Source organism: Xiphophorus maculatus, chromosome 20, assembly GCF_002775205.1.
Source record: "Xiphophorus maculatus strain JP 163 A chromosome 20, X_maculatus-5.0-male, whole genome shotgun sequence".
Taxonomy (NCBI): domain Eukaryota; kingdom Metazoa; phylum Chordata; class Actinopteri; order Cyprinodontiformes; family Poeciliidae; genus Xiphophorus; species Xiphophorus maculatus.
In genome coordinates this window covers 21,357,906-21,376,202 of record NC_036462.1, presented here as the reverse complement: position 1 = coordinate 21,376,202, position 18,297 = coordinate 21,357,906, and the positions used below count along the sequence as shown (strand labels likewise).

Below are 18,297 nucleotides of genomic sequence, written 5' to 3'. Positions count from 1 at the left end.
GTTTTGGAACAAGGCTAAAGAGTATGTATAAAACAAAACAAAACAAAGCATAAAAAGAAGCATCATATAGCAAATATTGTATGGAAATGAAGCCTAGGCGCAAATTCAAACTGGAAGACTCTTTAGCCCCACCTGCATCATCCAGTCGGCGCGTCCCGCTCATCACCACCGACCTATCAACGCTGGACCAAGCCACGTCACGTCCAATCACCGACCAAGGCCCAGTTGATAAGGACCTCCATCCATGGCATCTTCCGCTTTCCAGCTGCGCTCAACCCTCCTCCACCCCTTCTCCACCTCCACTCTTCAGGCTCCCATCCTTCACCGACCTCCACCACCAGTGTCGGGTCCCGGGGGATGACATTCCTAACCTTCATCGGGAATGCTCATCCGAGCTGATCGCAATTCACAGCTCAATGTCCTCAGCCGGGGCCCGAGCGCCAAAGAACTTTAAATTCATGCATGTCAATAAACCTTTTTAATCGCTGTTTTTCCGTCTGAGTCTCTCCAGATTGAAATATTGTAATGAAAGAAAAAGAAAGCATTTTTTTTTTACAAGCACAACATCCATTTCTGCTGCGACTCAAAGTTTCCGAAAAGCAACAATTTTTGAGTTTTCACCATATCAGATAATTTATCGTCTGTATTATAGTTTGTACCACTTCAAATTTAAATAATTTGGACCTGCACCTTTAATTTTTTCTGACATTAAGCAAATTATTATCAAATGAACCATTAAAAAGTCTGCATCCTCTAAAAAGGTTTTTAGTCGTCAGATTTTTGACAAGGAAAATCCTCTCGGGTTGTGTCACGTCTCAGGCTTAGCTTGGTGTAAACGGTTTTATGTTTAGGGGCATCAGGAGAGTGAGGAGGAGCGGCAGCAGGTGAGATGCACTGTAACCTGATCACTGGTTTCTGTTTATATAGTAACACTGACGGTGTCCTGCGAAATCCAGTGGAAAAAACAGCTCCTATTGAAACGGAGAAGCTGCATCTGGCGCCAGTGGAGAGCGAGTGACTGACACTGTCTGAGCGTGGCGAGAAAAGAGAGAGAGAGAGAGAGAGAGAGAGAGAGAGGAGGGGGGATTTTACCTGATGTGGAGAAAGAGGGCGAGGAGCCAAGAACTGTCAGCAGCTGTCATCACCCTGAACTGAGCTCAGCCTTGAAAACAAAAAAATACGTCTCTCTTCCTAACCTACAGCTCACCCCTCAGTGTGTCACTCCATCAGTCAGCACAGAGGAGACAACGGGACTCGTGTGAATCCCCTCCATCAGCCAACTCCCACAAAGAGTTTCGAATGCGACAAAACTATAAATCTTATCTGTCATGCAGCATATTTTTCTGTCTGAGCTTCATTTACTCATAGCTGCAACTAAAACATGTAATAAATACAGCGCAACATTCCTTCACTTCGCTTCCGCGCACCTATCTCTTTCCTCTGCCGTTTCCTCAGTGGTTGTTGTCGGATCAGCACATCCCTGTTTAGACAACAGAGGCCCCTCGGAAAGGAGACACCTTCCTTATCAGCTCACAGGACAGAGAGTCACAGTCAAATCAAGACATTAGTCATTTACAAAGTCTGCAAAGGAAAAACATCCCTTTATGCATTAATTTAAGAAGTTTAACCTCCAAAAAAAAGTTCCAACTTGTAATATTACTATTACTGTTACTTCCTTTCCTCCTTATGACGTGAAACAGAGACCCATTTCTCTTAGTCACTCTTCAAAATGACAAAGAGAGGCGAACATGTAATTCCTTAAAGGCAACCTGGTTGTGCTGATCTTCATAGCTCAGAAAATGGCAACAAGTAAAGAGCTACAGGCCTAAAACCTTGACTATAAGTACAGACTGAATGCAAAGTGACATTCATTATGCCACTATGCATCATTTGGTGGATGATAATGAAGATAAAAATATTCCAACTTGAAGCAAACATTGGAATTTCACCAAGTCTCAATAGCAACCTTAAGATGCTGCTTACATGAAACTGTTTTCTGTCCCACCATCACAAATATAAGCACATGGAGTTAGCAGAGTGCTGCTGAACTTGGCGCATTCATTAGATGAGCCTAAAATTGAGCTTTTCAGCAACTAACACTGCAGGTGGGGCTGGTGTAAAACAAAGGTTGAAGGGTTCCTCATGCCCATTGTTAAGTAGGGCAGAGAGTCTGTGATGCTGTGGGACTGTTTCTCTACCAGAGGCTCTGAAGTGTTGCTATAACAGGAACATTGAAAGAAAGTGATGCTTTATAGGTACTGGGGAGAAAATCAAGATAACTCTCAATAAATTTACTCAACACCAGCAAAACTTTACTGCTTATATTTCAGTGCTCTTGAGCGAAGAGGGTTTTGTGATTTCTCTGTAGTCAAATATTTCAATTGAAAGTCAAACATGAATCACTGTGCTGCAGACACACCTTCACATTCTCCTGGAGTTATTTGTCCATTTGGCGCCAGGGTGAGTAACAGTTCTGATATTTCAGTGTGAAAAACCCAATGTGTCTTTGTGCTCTGACAAATATGTGAGGCCAAATACTTGACTGACACATTATGATGACATCAAGTTTTCAGGAGTTTAGATTGTGAGAGTACAGAACATGGAGCCCAGAAACACACAGAGGGAGCTGATCCTAAAGGTGTTCTTCTGGCCCGGCCCGAATGGACCTGGTTCTGGACTTGGTCCTACCTGTTAACATCTGGTAAGAGGAATGTTAGAGTCAGAACTTCAGTAGACTTGCTTTACCCTTAATGCACAGTTAAGGAAAATAAAACCAAAATTAGTCGCATAATAAAAGATGCAAAACAAGAAATATTTTAACAGAAAATAAACTCAACAGTCTGCAGATAACCTGGAGCCCTGTCTGCTTCCTCAGACCTTGCGACATGTCAACTTGTTGGCCACAAGCAAGGCTGCTTGTGTATGTTGTTATCTTTTATTTCTTTCTTAATGCTGGATTTTTCCCATTTGAACAAACGTACTAAAATTGAACCTTTACTTTTCCTGTAGAAAGCAATGAAAAAAGCTTCTTATACATCTGTTACCATTGATCACAATAAATATTAAGAACAGTGTTAATCACTCACTGATAATTATATTAAAATTTATTCATGGTAAAAGAAAATCAAAATTGCTTTAAAATGCAAATCTTAATCTCTAAAACATTTATTCTAGCAATAAATTCAGCTTCTGTCTAACATCCCAAGCCACAAAATATTCAGCAGCGCACAGTGGGATGTGCGTTCATGTGTGTGTGTGGGGGGGTGCGCACGTGTATGTGTGTGATGCATGGATGCATGGGTCATGTGATTTCTTTCCATTTGATTTGGAGTGCAACAACAACAAACGTGGTGACGATACACTGGGAGAAATGTTAAACAGAAATGCAGCGCTCAAAAAAACTGGACAAAGTCTATTTGAAAAGGTAATCTAAATAAAATGACCTCAGAGTCTGTCATAAAAACTCAAATTGTCATTTTCAAACGGATGTGTCACTGTTTGCTGATAGAAAACCTTGCGAGTGTCTCAGCCTCAAAGATGTTGAGTAGGTAATTACAGCAGGGAGGAGATGGGACAAATCTGAGATACAATCCCTTTCATCAGCTGTTCTAAGTTCAATACCAGAGGCATCTCTTCCCCTCTGCCTTCCTCCCCGAGCTCGACCTTCACTAATAACCCTTTTCCCCCCCTCCGTCCTCCTCCTGCCTTCCTGCCCTGGCAGGAGGAGGAGGAGGAGGAGGAGCCCTTCCTGTCATTGGCAGCGCCTTTTAAAGGGAAGCCTGTGAAAACCGGGCTACTGTCCAGGAGATGGTTCCATAAAACACACACCAAACACTTGAAAAGGAGGCAAGTATACCCACACACACAAACACACACACATGCTTGCTAGAAGTACAAGAAAGAAATCTTGCAAAAAGTAAAAAAAACAACCCCCAAAACAGCTAAAATGTTTGTAGCAGAGATATGGCCCAATGGAGAATAACTTAATGATAAAACAAGACAAACGTTAGAAAATTGGAAGTTAGGTCTGGAGTTTCATGCATGTGTGAAGAGTTTGTCTGCAGAGTGAGGGGGAGGCTGCATTTATGTGACAGGTTGTTAAGTTTAAGTTTGTCCCTCCTGTCCCTTTTGTCCCTTTCTTTCTTTTACAACACCCCATAAACACAGATGGGTTTATATTTTGTCTCTTATTTTGATATTACAGTCCATGTAGCCTCCAAATTTCCTCTTCTTGGCTCGCAGGGTCAGAGTAATCACATGGAACCTTTTCACATTTTGATACATCTAAACCACAAACTTTAATATATTTTATTGGTAATTTATGGGCAAAAACACAAAGTAGTGCATCACTCTGAATGGAAGGAAATAAAACAATAGTTTTATTTTTACAAATAATTTGAATGATGTGGTGTTCATTCGTATTCAGCCCCTCAGAGTTGTCCAGAGCTCAGGATATTGTGTTATAACCAAATCCAGCTGTAGTTTTTTCCGTATATTTTTCCCCTGACCTGACTGCCGTGTTCCTTGAACTCACAAAAGGGGCTAAAACATTTTAACAACTAAAGAAAGAAGTTTGTGAAAGCTGATATGTGTCGAGGGCAGGTTTGGAGATGCCAAGCTTGGAGACAAGTTTCAACACGACTTGGTTTAACAACTTGAAAACAATCAGCTGCAATATAATATAAAAATGTCTCAATTCTGATGGTTTCAAAATGACTTTAATAAGGATTATATCAAACTCCAGCTTTAAATAATGTGAACAATAAAATAAGTATGGTTCATCAAAACGATACAATAAGCAATGGTATGTTTTATATGATAAATACAATTTAAAAAACAACAACAAAGATTAAAATTTTTTAAAACTCAGTTGGGATATTTCTACCTTAACCATTTAAGCAAAGCAATACTTAATTCAGAATCCTAATTTGATACTTTCAGCAAAAAGTTGCAACATAAACACTTAAAATTCATGGCCGTTATTACAATATATTTACATACATGTCAGACTATTTTGAGTGGCACTGAATAGCAGTGAGGAAATGTGTCTTTTTTCATATTGCTCCTACATATGTATCCACATAACGGATATATTTGTTTTAAACTCTGAAAACCATAAAGCTATGCCATATAAAGCTAAAATAAAACTTTAAAATAAATTATTCTTAGTTTTATGCACATTTAACACATCAAAATTAAAAATTAGACATAAAGATTAAAATTTTCCCTTGATGATATCAGAACATAAATATTCTTATATTTACTTCTTCCAGTTTTAAATCGACCAGGTTGTTGTTTTGTTTGTTTTCCTGTTTTCTGACATGATAAGGTTATTGCTGTAAACCTTTAGGTGTCAAAAGTGATTGAAAAAAGTACCAAAAATATAAACACTACAGTCTGGATCTAAAATTAGCCGGAGATATTCTGGGCTAGAGGAGAACTGTGTGTCGACTGGATGTTGAAATGTCACATATTTCACAGTGGGCTCCGTCAGGCTGAGTTACAACCTGAAAGCAACGTTCAATGTGATAGAGAGAATCATAAAAACGCCACAGGAAAGCAGCCATTCTGAAAACAAATGTTTAAGATTAAATGTTCAATCACTGATAAAATAACTGCAGGGCATTTTCCACATTCAGCAGGCAGTAATACTAGTAGAAACCTGATCGCTTCATATTTTCCCAGCAAATATCCTTCCTCGCAAACTGCAGGTTTTCCGTAGTAGAAGATTTTCCTTCCCACTGTCACCTCATGCTTGTCAGTGACTGAATGCAATCAGAATGACTCGTTTCAACCAGCATTAGAAACTGAACTTGGCTGCACTGCATCACAACAGGGACCAGACTGTAATGCGTGTAATCAGATTTAATTCTGTCAACAAGATTGAATTGATGATATCAATTTATTAATGAGAATTTGATATGTTTGTCTTTTAAAAAGCCTAGAAATAACATTTGTTTTGTCTTGATATAAACTGATTTATTTAGAAAAAATGTTATGTAATCAAAGATACCAAATCATGTCAAATGTAAAGAAAAATATGAATAATGAATATGATCAACCATAATAATTCAAACAAACAATACAAACTATTGCACCAAAAGTTTATTCCTAAGCAAGAAAATGTGCAATACACATACGGTGGAGTTCTTAAAAATATATAATTTGTCATTATCTCCAATTAAATGACTTAATATAATTCAGAGCAAACATGGAATTATATTGAATGGTGTAGTACAGTAAAATTGCTTTATGGTATTGAGAAAATTTATGTCAAATATAACATAGCAATAAAAAAAATAGTAGTAAAAAAAAAAAGAGAGAACCATGACCCTGCAAGGATAAGCAGGTTCAGGCAACTGATGGATGGAAGATTAACAAAATAAAATTATAATATTAACACTAAATACTAATTATAATAATTCAAAACATTTTTTAGGATTATTCTTCAGTAGAATAACAAGCATGGCATGTTGATTCTAACTTTTAGATGAGATTAGAGTCGAGTCATTGCTGCGTCTCAGGTTAATAGTCACTGTGTAGCAGCAGCAGCAGCAGCAGCAGCAGCAGCAGCAGCAGCAGCAGCAGCATCTCCCTATTGTTTAGCAGTTAACTTTGCTCCATCTCTGTGATGAAATGAGGGTCCATTGTCTGGCCAGCTTTGAAGAGACAACTTTAAAGAGGATGCCAGGGGAAAAAAAGAGATTATCACTGAATGAAGAGCAGAGACTGTTTCCCCTGAAGGCATGAAACACTTTCAATCCCAAATTCCAGCTTCATCCTGCTATTCTTCTCTCGGCCCTCGTCTTTCTCAAAAGTCAAATGTCCACACACACGCGCCAGCTGAATCACTTAATTAGCTCTTTCTTATTGTGATCGATTCATTAGAGGTGCATGGAGGTTTGAAAGGCGATCCACATGAAAGTAAAGACTGAACATGCATTTTTAGGTAAAAAGGAGCGCAACACACACACACACACACCCACACACACACACACACACACACACACCAAGAAGGAAAAAAGAGGGAAGGAGGAGAGTGGGCAGAGTTTGGCATGACTCTGCTGCATTAAATACCTAAAGAAATGGGAACAAAGGGAGGCAAAGAGGAGATGCACTGATCCACGCAGGAACAAATACACAGCAGCTCTTAGAAAGAATGTTAAAGTTCCAGTGATGTTGACATTTATCACTATCTTCAATCAAATGGGCAGAATGAGAGTCATGCTATCATACTCATGGCAAAAATACTATTAATTTATGATATTGAGAACATTTACAACAAAGGTGTACATTATTAATTGATTTCATTTCAATTATCCTACTATTTAATTTATTTATTTCCAATAAATAACATATTGATGATTAGCTATGGTATAACAACTAGCACTTATTTCATTTTAATTTTGGTGTCAAAAACATAGAATAAACACAGAAGAAAAAATTTAAATAAAATCCTTATAGAGCAGAATAATATGCTCTTCATAGGGAAATACAGGCATAATAATCAGATATCAGCTGGATAACCAGTAGGGCTGCCTGTGGTCAGCCTGCATGTTGCTGCTCAATAGATGTGCTGCTTGTTGTTTTCCAACTGTGCTACCTTAATACGAGAGTATTCACAGAATAACTATGGTTGTGTTTTTCACCACTGGAAACACTTTCAAAAGGCTGAATCCGTCGTTCTCCTAAAAGAGGAAAAAGATAGAAGTCTTTCAGTCTGCTGTGTTACTCTGTGGTTAACACGGCAGGAGAAAACAACAGGGATTTCTTCATGAGGTCTATAATCTCTGGGCTACATGAATTTGATTATATTCATTTTGGTTATGCTAATTCATAATATTTGGTTAGGTAGTGTGTGTTTTGGGGGAATTTTTTTTCTTATTTAAATTCATGTCTTTGCCATTCCTAAAACTAAATCTGTAGCCTTTTGACATTTTATGAACACAACCATTGCAATTTGATCTGGGTGTTTGATTTTTTTTTTTTTCTTTCCCTTGTGTTGGAGCCCCTTCATTATACCTAGTGGATAATATGTCTTTGATCTACTAATGTGCATCTTTAGGATGTAAAAAATACATCTTTGTGACGACTCTCTGCAGAAATGGTCATAAAGGACATTAAAAAGAAAAACTACCGGCACACAGAAGGGTTTTTAAGACACCAGGTAGTGTCAAAAAATATTGAGAGACAGAAAAATATAAAATTTTCTGTGTTATTTTTTTTCTATAGAACAAGAGTCTTTAATAAAGTATCTTCATGTTACCCAAATCATAAAAACAATTTAATTTTAAATCGAAAGACACCTGTTTAGTCCAGATATCATTAATACATTTGTCAACAAACCAAACAATATTTAAAAACTTTTCTATTTAGACAAGCTGAGAAGTGAGTGATTTATTTGACCACAACTAAAAACCAACTTCAACTCTTTTTCCACTAACAACTTAAGTATTTCCTCATAGTTTTATTACTACATGCAAAATAGAGCTAACAGTTCAACACTATGATGGTAACATTTAAAAACAAAACAGAAGACGAGCAAATCATGTATTTCCGGGAGACAATCCTCCTTAAAAGCCTCCACAATTACTCAGTGAACAACTTACACATTTCCACTATGTGGGAAAATGTGTTTTCTTGCACTGCTTGGTAAACAATAACTGCTAAAAATGGCCAAAAAACGAGAAACTAAGCCGAATTTAAGGTGTAGTGAGAAAGAAAAAAGATTAATGAGCACTTGTGGACATTTGTCTTTCAGGCTGGCATCTGGCAAAGCTCCACAGCGAGTTGAAACAGGCCCTGCTGTGGTGTTTGTCATCCTGACTCCTCATCCATCATCATTAGCAAGCGCCGCGGACTCAACTGCGTTTAATGCACTGGTATCTGAATAATTACCACAGATAAATAGACTAAAGGCCCTCTTTAGGGACATCTTAGCTCGTTGGAGAGAGGTGATGAATAAAACTGTGAACTGAGTCAAAGTGTAAAAATAGACCGAATGGCAGCAGCAAAAGAAACTGGCCGTTATTCCAGCAGATAAAGTGAGATTTTCTTCTTTATCTCGGCAGTGTTTGTGCGTGCAGATTAGATTTCTTACAACACCTGAACGCCTGATGCAATCTGTGCCTTTTCTGCTCTGCAGCTATCAGAAAAATGTCTCGCTTGTATGGTTCAGAAATCATGTGGTTCTTACTTTATCCGTCAGCCACTGACTTCTCTTTTTTTTTTTTTGTCCACAGCTTCTTGCACAATTAAGAAGTTTCGGGAAGAGCTTGCATCGTCCAAAATAAAGAAATATAGATTAATCATTCTGTCGTTGTCTTCATTTATCTTCAGCACGCTGTCTGTGTGTAAATAACGCCGTCTCTGTGATTGAGTGTGTCAGCCAGCATGTGATTTGAAGGCCCATTTTCCCATCAGTCTGTCAGAGTTGTTTCTGTTTTGGACTCTGCTCTCTTCTGGACACATCACCGGGTTAATTCCCTGCATTGTTTAAAAGAGCTGTCAATCATGTGAAGTCATTCATAAAGAAAACAAACCCCGTGATGTATAAATACACTCCCGGACTCACGCAGTCACACTCACAAAGCTCGCTAAGCACATAAACAAACAAGCTGCAGGGTGAGAACCGGCACATATAATCGAAAGGAATCTGACTCTTCCTGTGGAGAGAGCTCCCTCCGTGATAACAAAACCCACAGCAACAGCATAGTGACACACACACACACCAACACACACAGAGAGTTACTGGTGTTGTTCTTCATATTAAAGGCTGATTGGACTCACACTGAACGCTGCCCGTCCCGGTCCAAGCGAAAGGGTCCAGCCTGGAGAAGTAAGAGGTGGCCTTGCCCAGCATGCAGGAGCCCTGCCTGGACACATCGAAGAGGGGCCGAGGAACCAGCCCGAGAGCCTCCATGCAGTCAAACATGTTGTGTCAGATCACAGAGAGCAGTGAAGCTGGGAGAAGAGCCCAGAAAAGGAGCTTCCTGTGGAGTAACCTAATGCCCTGTTTGGTCCAGGTGTTCCCTATCTGTCTGCCACTGCCCTCTGGTCGTCCCGTCCTGCTCCCCCTCACATGAACCAAACCTCGTCTTTCTGCCGGCTCTTTCTCCTCCCTTTCTTTATCCCTCTCTTTATTCCAGTCTTTCTCTGTTCCCAGATCACTTGCTTGGCTGCCTGCTTTCGCCCTGCCTGCCGTAACTGATCTCACCTCCCCTCTTGCTGGCTCCGTGGGCCTCTCACACTCCAGCGCACTTACAGCCAACTATCTGCTGTGGTGGCAGGGATGAGAGGGGGAGGGAGGAGCGGTGTGGTTCAGGGAGGGAAAACAAGCCCAAGGAGGTGTGTCCCTGCTTTCTGATTGACCAGACACCAAACACCGCGTCCCTCCCTTTCTCGCTCCAAGTTTTCAAACTCGCCCCAATTTTCCTGTGCAGAAAATGAAAATGAATATTTTTTTTTCTCCCTGTACTCTATCCTTGTTTTTTGTTTTCCTGCTTCGGTTTTCACCGTGTTCTCTCCTGCAAACAGCAAAGCAGAGTTGCTTTCTGCAAAAGTGAAATTTAAAAATCCCAACTCCCACAAATCAGTTTGAATTTGGAGCGGAGACAAAAATACGCAGAGAGAGAGAAGTACTTCAGCCAGCATGTCAACTTTCACTGGAACTTGGGTTTACTGAAAGTACAGTGAGCTCAATAAATGTGTAAATGCAAAAACCTCACTCACAAATATGCATTACCTGCAAAATGGGTTTAAAGTAGTCATTTGTTTGTTTGTTGGTCTTATTTATAAAATTTACTTAAACTTACTTGCTTAAATTTTATTGAAAGTGTGCATAAAATCAACAGCATGATAAATGATTGGGCAGATGATCAGATAAGCTGAGGTTTCCACTGTGATGTAATGAAATTTATGCACTGTTTATTTCTCCTTTAATTATTCGACATCAATTAGGTGATTTATTTCTGGTTTGAGCTCCAGAGTTGTGTGTTGAGCCTGTGCAAACTTGCCAAATCATCTCTGTGAATGATGGTCAGTTTTCGGTGGAGGCAGTATAATGCAGCAGCATTAGTGGAAATTCTGCAACTTTCCTCTCTTAGAAATCAAACTCTATCCTCCAAGATAATTGCAGGATAGAGCGGGAGCCCCCACAGAGCAGGATTTATCAAAGACTATCTCCAGAACGTCAGAGTGAAGAGGATGAAATCCAGTGGCAGCTGGTGAAAACAAATCTTGATAGGGCTGACGTGCCAAGAAATGTCTCTTCCCTTCCTACAATCCCACAATAATATAACATTCTCAATATAGCAAAATAGCACGAAGGGTTAGATTAGCTATAAGTAAAAGATCTGTTCACAAAATTGCAAAATATATAGTATTTAATCATTAAATAATTGTCAATAGCTAACACAGACTCAAGATTGTGAAAATTTTGAGCCTAAGTTTAACATCAGAAACGCCATCTTACCCAACAAATATCATTATGTCAACAAAACATTAACATAACAGCAGGAGCGACTCAAAGAAATCTTAGCAACATTTATCCAGAGCAGCATTAGCTTTATGCTAAGCATCAAATAAACCGCAGCAACATTCATAACTGATTTCCAGCAAAGAATAAATGACAGCAGCAGCTGATGATCACAAAAAGTAAACAACAGAAAGTAGCAGATTAATACAGCAGCGCCATAGAGAGAGTCATCAGGAACGTCCTCTGCTCTGTCATTCAAACTGCCGTTGTCACCATGACAACCCAAAACTGGAAATTCTTTTATGCTGATTGGGCAAATGTTTATTATTTTTCCCTAGCAACTACACACAATTGGCTGTTTAGCTTAACTTCTAGGGCGCTATTAGCATAACCCCAGAAAGGAACTGACAGGAGTCAGGGGTAACTTACTGTTGGATGACAGCTAGCTGGGGGGAAATGCTATAAATCAGATTACATTTAGGCACACTCTATTAAGGAAAACCGGTTAATACAATTTCTTAAAAATACTTATGGGTCATTTTGAGATGCACCTTTTCCACTGCTCCAGCGCCCCCTATTGACCAGCAGCTATCAATGAAATTGCATGCAAGCAGTTCTGTCCTCAACCCACTGAACACTTGTTCTTGCTACAATGACCAGCACAAGTGAAAAACTTGTGATAACAATTTCTTGATTTGGTGACCAGCAGCATGAGAAGGTTACAGGCTGTTGTTATATAAACTGTTGAACTTCCAACATGTCTTGTTTCTTCAAAAGTCCAGTAAAAATACCAAAAAACTTCAAACTAAAGTCAAAAGAAGCCCAAAGTATAAGTGGTAAATTTAAAGGAAACTATTTTCTGCGGACACATGTCAGCTGCTCATAAAGTTTCAACAGCGTTCGACCCCAGCAGATAATCAGGACCAGGTAATATTAAAGCAAAGTGGGTTTGATTTATACTATTGAAAAGTAAAGTTCTGGCTTTCATACTGGATTTGGAAATGTTGTTAGACTTTTGGAAGTCAGTTAAAGACAATAAAGTGATTGATATTTACCAATACTAACTGTGCTGACAGCTAATTTACAACACAAAAAACAGTTTAAAATGCCAACTCTAATAATGTTTCTTTGTGTTAACGTAGGAGGGAAAGACCTGTGTAACGCCGATTGCTTTCTTGCTCTCATGGTGTGACATCACCTCCACTCCATATACAATTTACATGTTTCAAAGTACATCAGAGCTTTTTCTTTTTAATTAAAATAACATCTTGAGATATTGTACACTTCTACATTTTCAGATAAAAAGTAAGTTTAAAAAGCTGCCGTATCATGCTGGTTTATTTGTAAAGCACATTTAACATTAATTGCATGTGACCAAAGTGATGTGGAATAAAACCAACTTAACATTGGAGAAGACAGGTAAGCAAACCACACACTCCTGATGCATAGCGATAAATAAAATCACAAAGCAGCTAAAAAATGTTGAGCTAAAGCTTAAGGGGTGCTTACTTTACTCAAGGGTTAAATTCAGTAAAAATGAAACTTTATAATTTTGTGAAGACAATTACACGTCAAATGCATCCAGGAATTAGAAAGTGAATGTTGAATGTGGTAATTGTGAAACTTATTGAAGACAGAATCAAGTAAAATCAATATCCGCAGGCCTAAGTCTTAAAAATTGTCCTCAAAATCTCTAACTCTTTGACGGCAGCTTTAAAGAAAAGGGACATTATTTAAAGAAATAAACTAACTCAAGAATAAAAAGCTACATGCACCTCTCACTAGCAGAGGAAATCAAAAACTAATTCACATATTTATCTGGCTCCAGTTTGCACTGTTTCACTGTTTTACTTGTCGCAGTTCATTCAACTCAATTTACGTTTATTAAAATGATCTCTGTGTAGGTCATTTCCCCTCATTATCTCCAGGTCTGTACTATCTGGTCTCTATCGAACTGAACTCTTTTGAGGTTTCTTCCAGTGGATGCAGCTTTCCTCCCCTCGGTCACACTGAAGTGCAACAGTGCTGCAGGCGGGCCACGCCGACCCCAAACTCTGCAAAGTCTGGACACTTTGTGTACGAGACAAACTCCCCCTCCCTCCACACCTCCTCCCTTTCCTTCCCTCGTTCAAGAGAGATGAACTCTGGAAGAAACCCCCACTGGGGCCCTAACACCCCCCTCCACCCCAACCACCAACACCACCTTCACACAGATACACACTCAACTTGTCCTGCCTGTGGCTTCATACTCTCCACACTTCTTTTGTATATTTATGTGCAGAGTCTGTTTTCTTTGTTTTTCCTACACTTTTTGTTTGTATTTCTTGCTCTGTCTTGAATATATTAATGGATGTTTCTCCCTATTTTTACAAGTGAATCTATTATTCTCCTTCCTTTCTTTGATGATTATTTTTTGCAGGCGTCCCTCCAGTATTTACCTGTTTTTCTGTTTGTACCCTCACACACCGCTGGAAGCGGAGCTGCACCACATCAGCCTGCTGAGCTCTCTCCACACCTTGAGACAATTAGCCTCCCTGCCTCACAGCACCCTGCCCCCTGTTGCTGTTTGAGAAAAGAAGCACATAAATACGCTGGGGGAATGCGAATAACAGGAATAGTTGGATCACTTTCCTTAAAAAAAAAAAAACTAAGAAAAATCAGGCTCACTCATCCTCCTCCATCCGCACAAAGTGAATCTCTTTGAAACGTAAAGCACTTTCAAGCAAGTTTTTATCCTTACTTTTCAAACATCCAACTCGTGAGAGAACGGAGTTGTTCTCCAATAAAAGTCCAGTCCTCATGTCAGACACAGACATACGAGACTGAACAATGGGTTTCTCTGTGTCTGCACAAGTCCAGCAGCGGCCGTTCGCAAGCGCAACGATATGGTCACAAATGTGAAGCAATGAAATGTGAGCGCAAGACTGCTGTTTGTGATATTCATGGTGTTGGAATGTGCAGCAAAAAGAGTGGCGGTGGGTACGCGTGTGTATGTGTGTGTGGGTGTGTGTGGGCGTGTGTGTGTGTGGGCGTGTGTGTGGGTGTGTGTGGGCGTGTGTGTGTGGGGGGGTGCGCGTGCGTGTGTGTGTGTGTATAGACATGCTGACAATTATGTGTGTGCTTAAAGAGAGTGCATGTGATGACAGACAGAAAGGAAAACACACAAGTCTCACTCTGAGCCTTTAGTTTCAAGTTACTATCACATTCACCTCACACACACTCAAAAACACTCAGATTCAAAATACAACCAAGAACAAGATGTCACTAGCACAAAAGTTACTGTAGTGTCAAAAATGTAGGACACTCTGTTAAACATTCAGTTCTTTATGAATAAACAGGTTGATGTCCAGGCCTTTTATTGTCTTTCTCTTCAGAGGAAAGTGATTTATTTGCACTTAAACTGCAGCTATAACTTTGTTTTACTCATTTAACAAAGCATATCAACAGGAAATGTTAGGACACCCTGCCTCCTCACAGCTTGTCTTATGCAATAAATGAAACTTTTCTCATAGCCATTTACTTATCTCTGATATCTGCTTAAGAAAGGTTTGTCCTGCTCCTGACTCTCAGCTGTGAGACGCTTGAGGTTTTTTCTTTTTATGAACAATCACTCAGTTAATTCCTGGTGGATTTACTGGTATACTTCATGTCCCTGTCATGTTCTAGAGCCCAGTTCTGCTTCAGCTTTTGTTTCTTACAAGTGATCTCATGTTTCGTCTGATGCACAGAACAATTCATGACCAATAAAACCTCAACCTCCATGCCTTGTACTGTAGTTTGCATTAGTTGTTTTTTTTCTGGAATGGTATCTTTGATTTTGGTTGTATTTCTGTTTTAAGATAATTTGAAAACTTATCAGTCCAAAGAATGCTCTCCACAAAGATCTGTCCTTGGTTTATGAAGGCAAACTTCAGTCTTACCTTCATCGCTTTCTTATGAAAGCAAAAGGTTTCCTCCCCTTGCACACCTCTAATAAAATTTAAACTTGTTCAGTTGTATTTTTTAGTGTACAGACATCCACTTTCACATCAACGGTGCAGTCCACTGGAGTTGCATTTTTGAGCATCTTGCTTTTAGAGTGAACTTGCTCAAGTGACCAGACTAGGGAAGGTTTAGAACAGCGGTGCCTGTAGACCACTCCTCATACATTGGAGGAACTGTTTTGAAATTCGTTACAATCTTCTTTCTGAAGGCCTCAGAAAGCTCTTTAGATCTTTCCATCAAGTTCACACTCACTTCAGCCGTCAGGAGGGATTTAAACTAACTGAGATGTTTAGAAATGTGGATTAACAATGCTCTAATCATGTGCACCTGATGTTATACAGCTCTATAAAAAATGAAGAGCCCACTGTACTGAACCCCATTGAATATGAACTTGTTTTCTTTGCATTGACGTCTTGACGTCTGACAGCACTGCATCTTTTTCATTATTTTGACTATTTCTCATTTTCTGCAAAAAAAAATGCTAAATGTTTCTTGGAATTTCAGAGACATGTTGTCAGTAGATCATAGAATAAAAGAACAATGTTCATTTTACTCAAACATATACCTAGAAAAAGTAAAATCACATAAACTGATCATTATAAGTGGTCTCTGAAATTTTTTCAGAGCTGTACACACGTGCGATTTAGGATTTCTAGTAGATGAATGTAGATGTGTTCTAATTTATTCCTCTGATTCTGATTATTAAATAATCAGAAACTGATTATTTAATACACCAACAGAAAACTTCTAGCTTTTTTTCCCCCCTGATTTTCTTTTAAATAAGTATTTCAGTATGCATCACCTTTTCTAAGCCCCATGCATGATTCAGAACTGCTCTGGTGTCTCTGAGGACAAGCATTAAAAAAGATTAATGTTATCCTAACCTGGTGATTTTATTCTACTTTTGCAACAGTTCCAAGATGTTCTGGGCCGATGTCAAGGAGCCTTAAATGCATCTTTACCACATCCCCACTCAGCAAGAACTTACTGAATCAGTGAACACACGTCAGGGTGCTTTTCATGTGGATAACCACTAACTTCAGATCTCGAGATGTTTTAACGTTCATCTCATTAGGTAACAAAGTCTGGACTTGCACTCATGCTAATAAGCGTCTGGTTTGAATTTACTCATAAATCCAGCTTTTACTGGGACCATGTACCCTTTGGTTCACATTGCATTAGCGAAAAAAGGACTTAATTCAAGCTTATTAGCTGCAGAGTTACTCATAATGAAAACCAAAGAATTTCCACCAACCTGGGCATCCAGCCACAACAACCTTTTATCACCTTTGGGATGTCTGCAAATAATAGGGCCTCTTGTTTCAATTTCCTTTTAACATAACATGAAGAATATTGAGCAAAACCACTAAACATCTAAATGAGCTATAGTTCCTCTGGTTCACATCTCCCTGCTGGTTGTAATCACTGAAATCAGTGTTGTGAATGGCTGCAGATGTGACATAATGGACGAGTGTGTGTCCTTAGATATCTCCTTGTATGTGAAAGTCAAGTGTCTCAATCTATATCAGATGAGTAAGTATTTATGAATAAGTATTTCTGAAAACATTCAAATGAAGGAATATAATAGAAACCTGGTGATCCCAAGATCGCACTCTGTTCTCTACCAGTGAGATTTAGAAAATGTATTTAACCTTTTCCTCAGAAAGGACTTTGTGATTAAAATGCTTAATCGTTGCTCTAACCAAATTTACCTGTGGCAACTTCCTCACTATCAGAGATAAACACTCATCTGCCTCATTTTAATGTCACGTTGTCTCGTCTTTTGCATTTCGGGTGTGGCTGAGAGGAGCTGGGTTGGTGTGCCATCCTATATTCATACCCCAGGGAAGCAAAAAGTCACAAATTACTACTTAAGAGTAGTAAAGAATTAGAATATTAAAGAATTAGAATATTAACAGCTTTGGTTACATTTATTTTAAAGAAATGTAAAAGAATTCAACATAGCTTATTTTGTTTTTTAAAATAAAGACAGAAAAAACATGTTATTGTTTAAAGTAAAGGTACTCTAGTAAAAGGTTTTCTTGTTCTTAAACTTTCAGAGTGAGATTATGCTATTTGAACAACGGATGAATTTAATTGTAGGCATTTTACTCATATTTACCAGACAATCCAATAAATATCAAAGTTCTCATGATTCTTCATTAAATTTTTGGTGACATGTGATATCCATATTGCTGTCAGCTGTGGGAGAACTTTGTTTAACCTCTCTCTTTGTTAAAATAATAATAATAATAATAAAAAATAATTCCTTGTTTCTCACATGAAAACATTGTACTAAATTGGTTCATTCCTCTATTATTATTATTCCTATGTATCAGATTCTCATATCATTATTTGTGACAATTTTAATCCAACATTAACCATGAATAACTATGAAAAATCAAAATAAATGTGCTTTAAGGGTATAAATATTTATAGATCAGCTAGATTTATGCATGTATAATGAGGGTTAAGACTTGAAAGCAACTGAAAAGTTTATTTTACTATTGGCAATATTATATAATGTCATTTACGAAGTTGGACTGATGAATGTTTTTGTCTAAAAATAATTAAGAAAACATGTTTTCTGTTTCTTTCCCTGTTCAAACATTTGCTGACTTGTAGGTCCCAAAGGAGGATTTTATTCTGGATAATAAGACTCATGTTGCATTTTGTGCAAGTTGTGAAAAAAAGTATTTTTCCCCACACAGATTTCATGTTTTCTCCTTTTTTGTTACATTTACATGTTTCAGATCATCCAACAAATCCAAATATCAGATAAAGATAACCTGAGTGCAAAATGCATTGTTTGCAGAAAATCTAGAAAACATATAGAT

General features: G+C 38.5%; 1 protein-coding gene across 3 annotated transcripts in view; it reads right to left on the bottom strand.

The window, feature by feature from the left end:
* Positions 1-18,297, bottom strand: part of LOC102234352 (retinoic acid receptor gamma-A-like) — a 51,558-nt gene that overhangs the window by 13,309 nt on the left and 19,952 nt on the right. Inside the window, exon 1 of one of the 3 annotated variants that reach the window (XM_023324761.1) lies at positions 9,790-10,272. The exons of the other annotated variants lie outside the window; for them this stretch is intronic. Coding sequence (XP_023180529.1) covers positions 9,790-9,934 — 145 coding nt within the window. The 5' untranslated portion in view covers positions 9,935-10,272. Of the gene's footprint in view, positions 1-9,789; positions 10,273-18,297 lie in introns of those variants that run through there. 3 annotated transcript variants of the gene reach the window in all.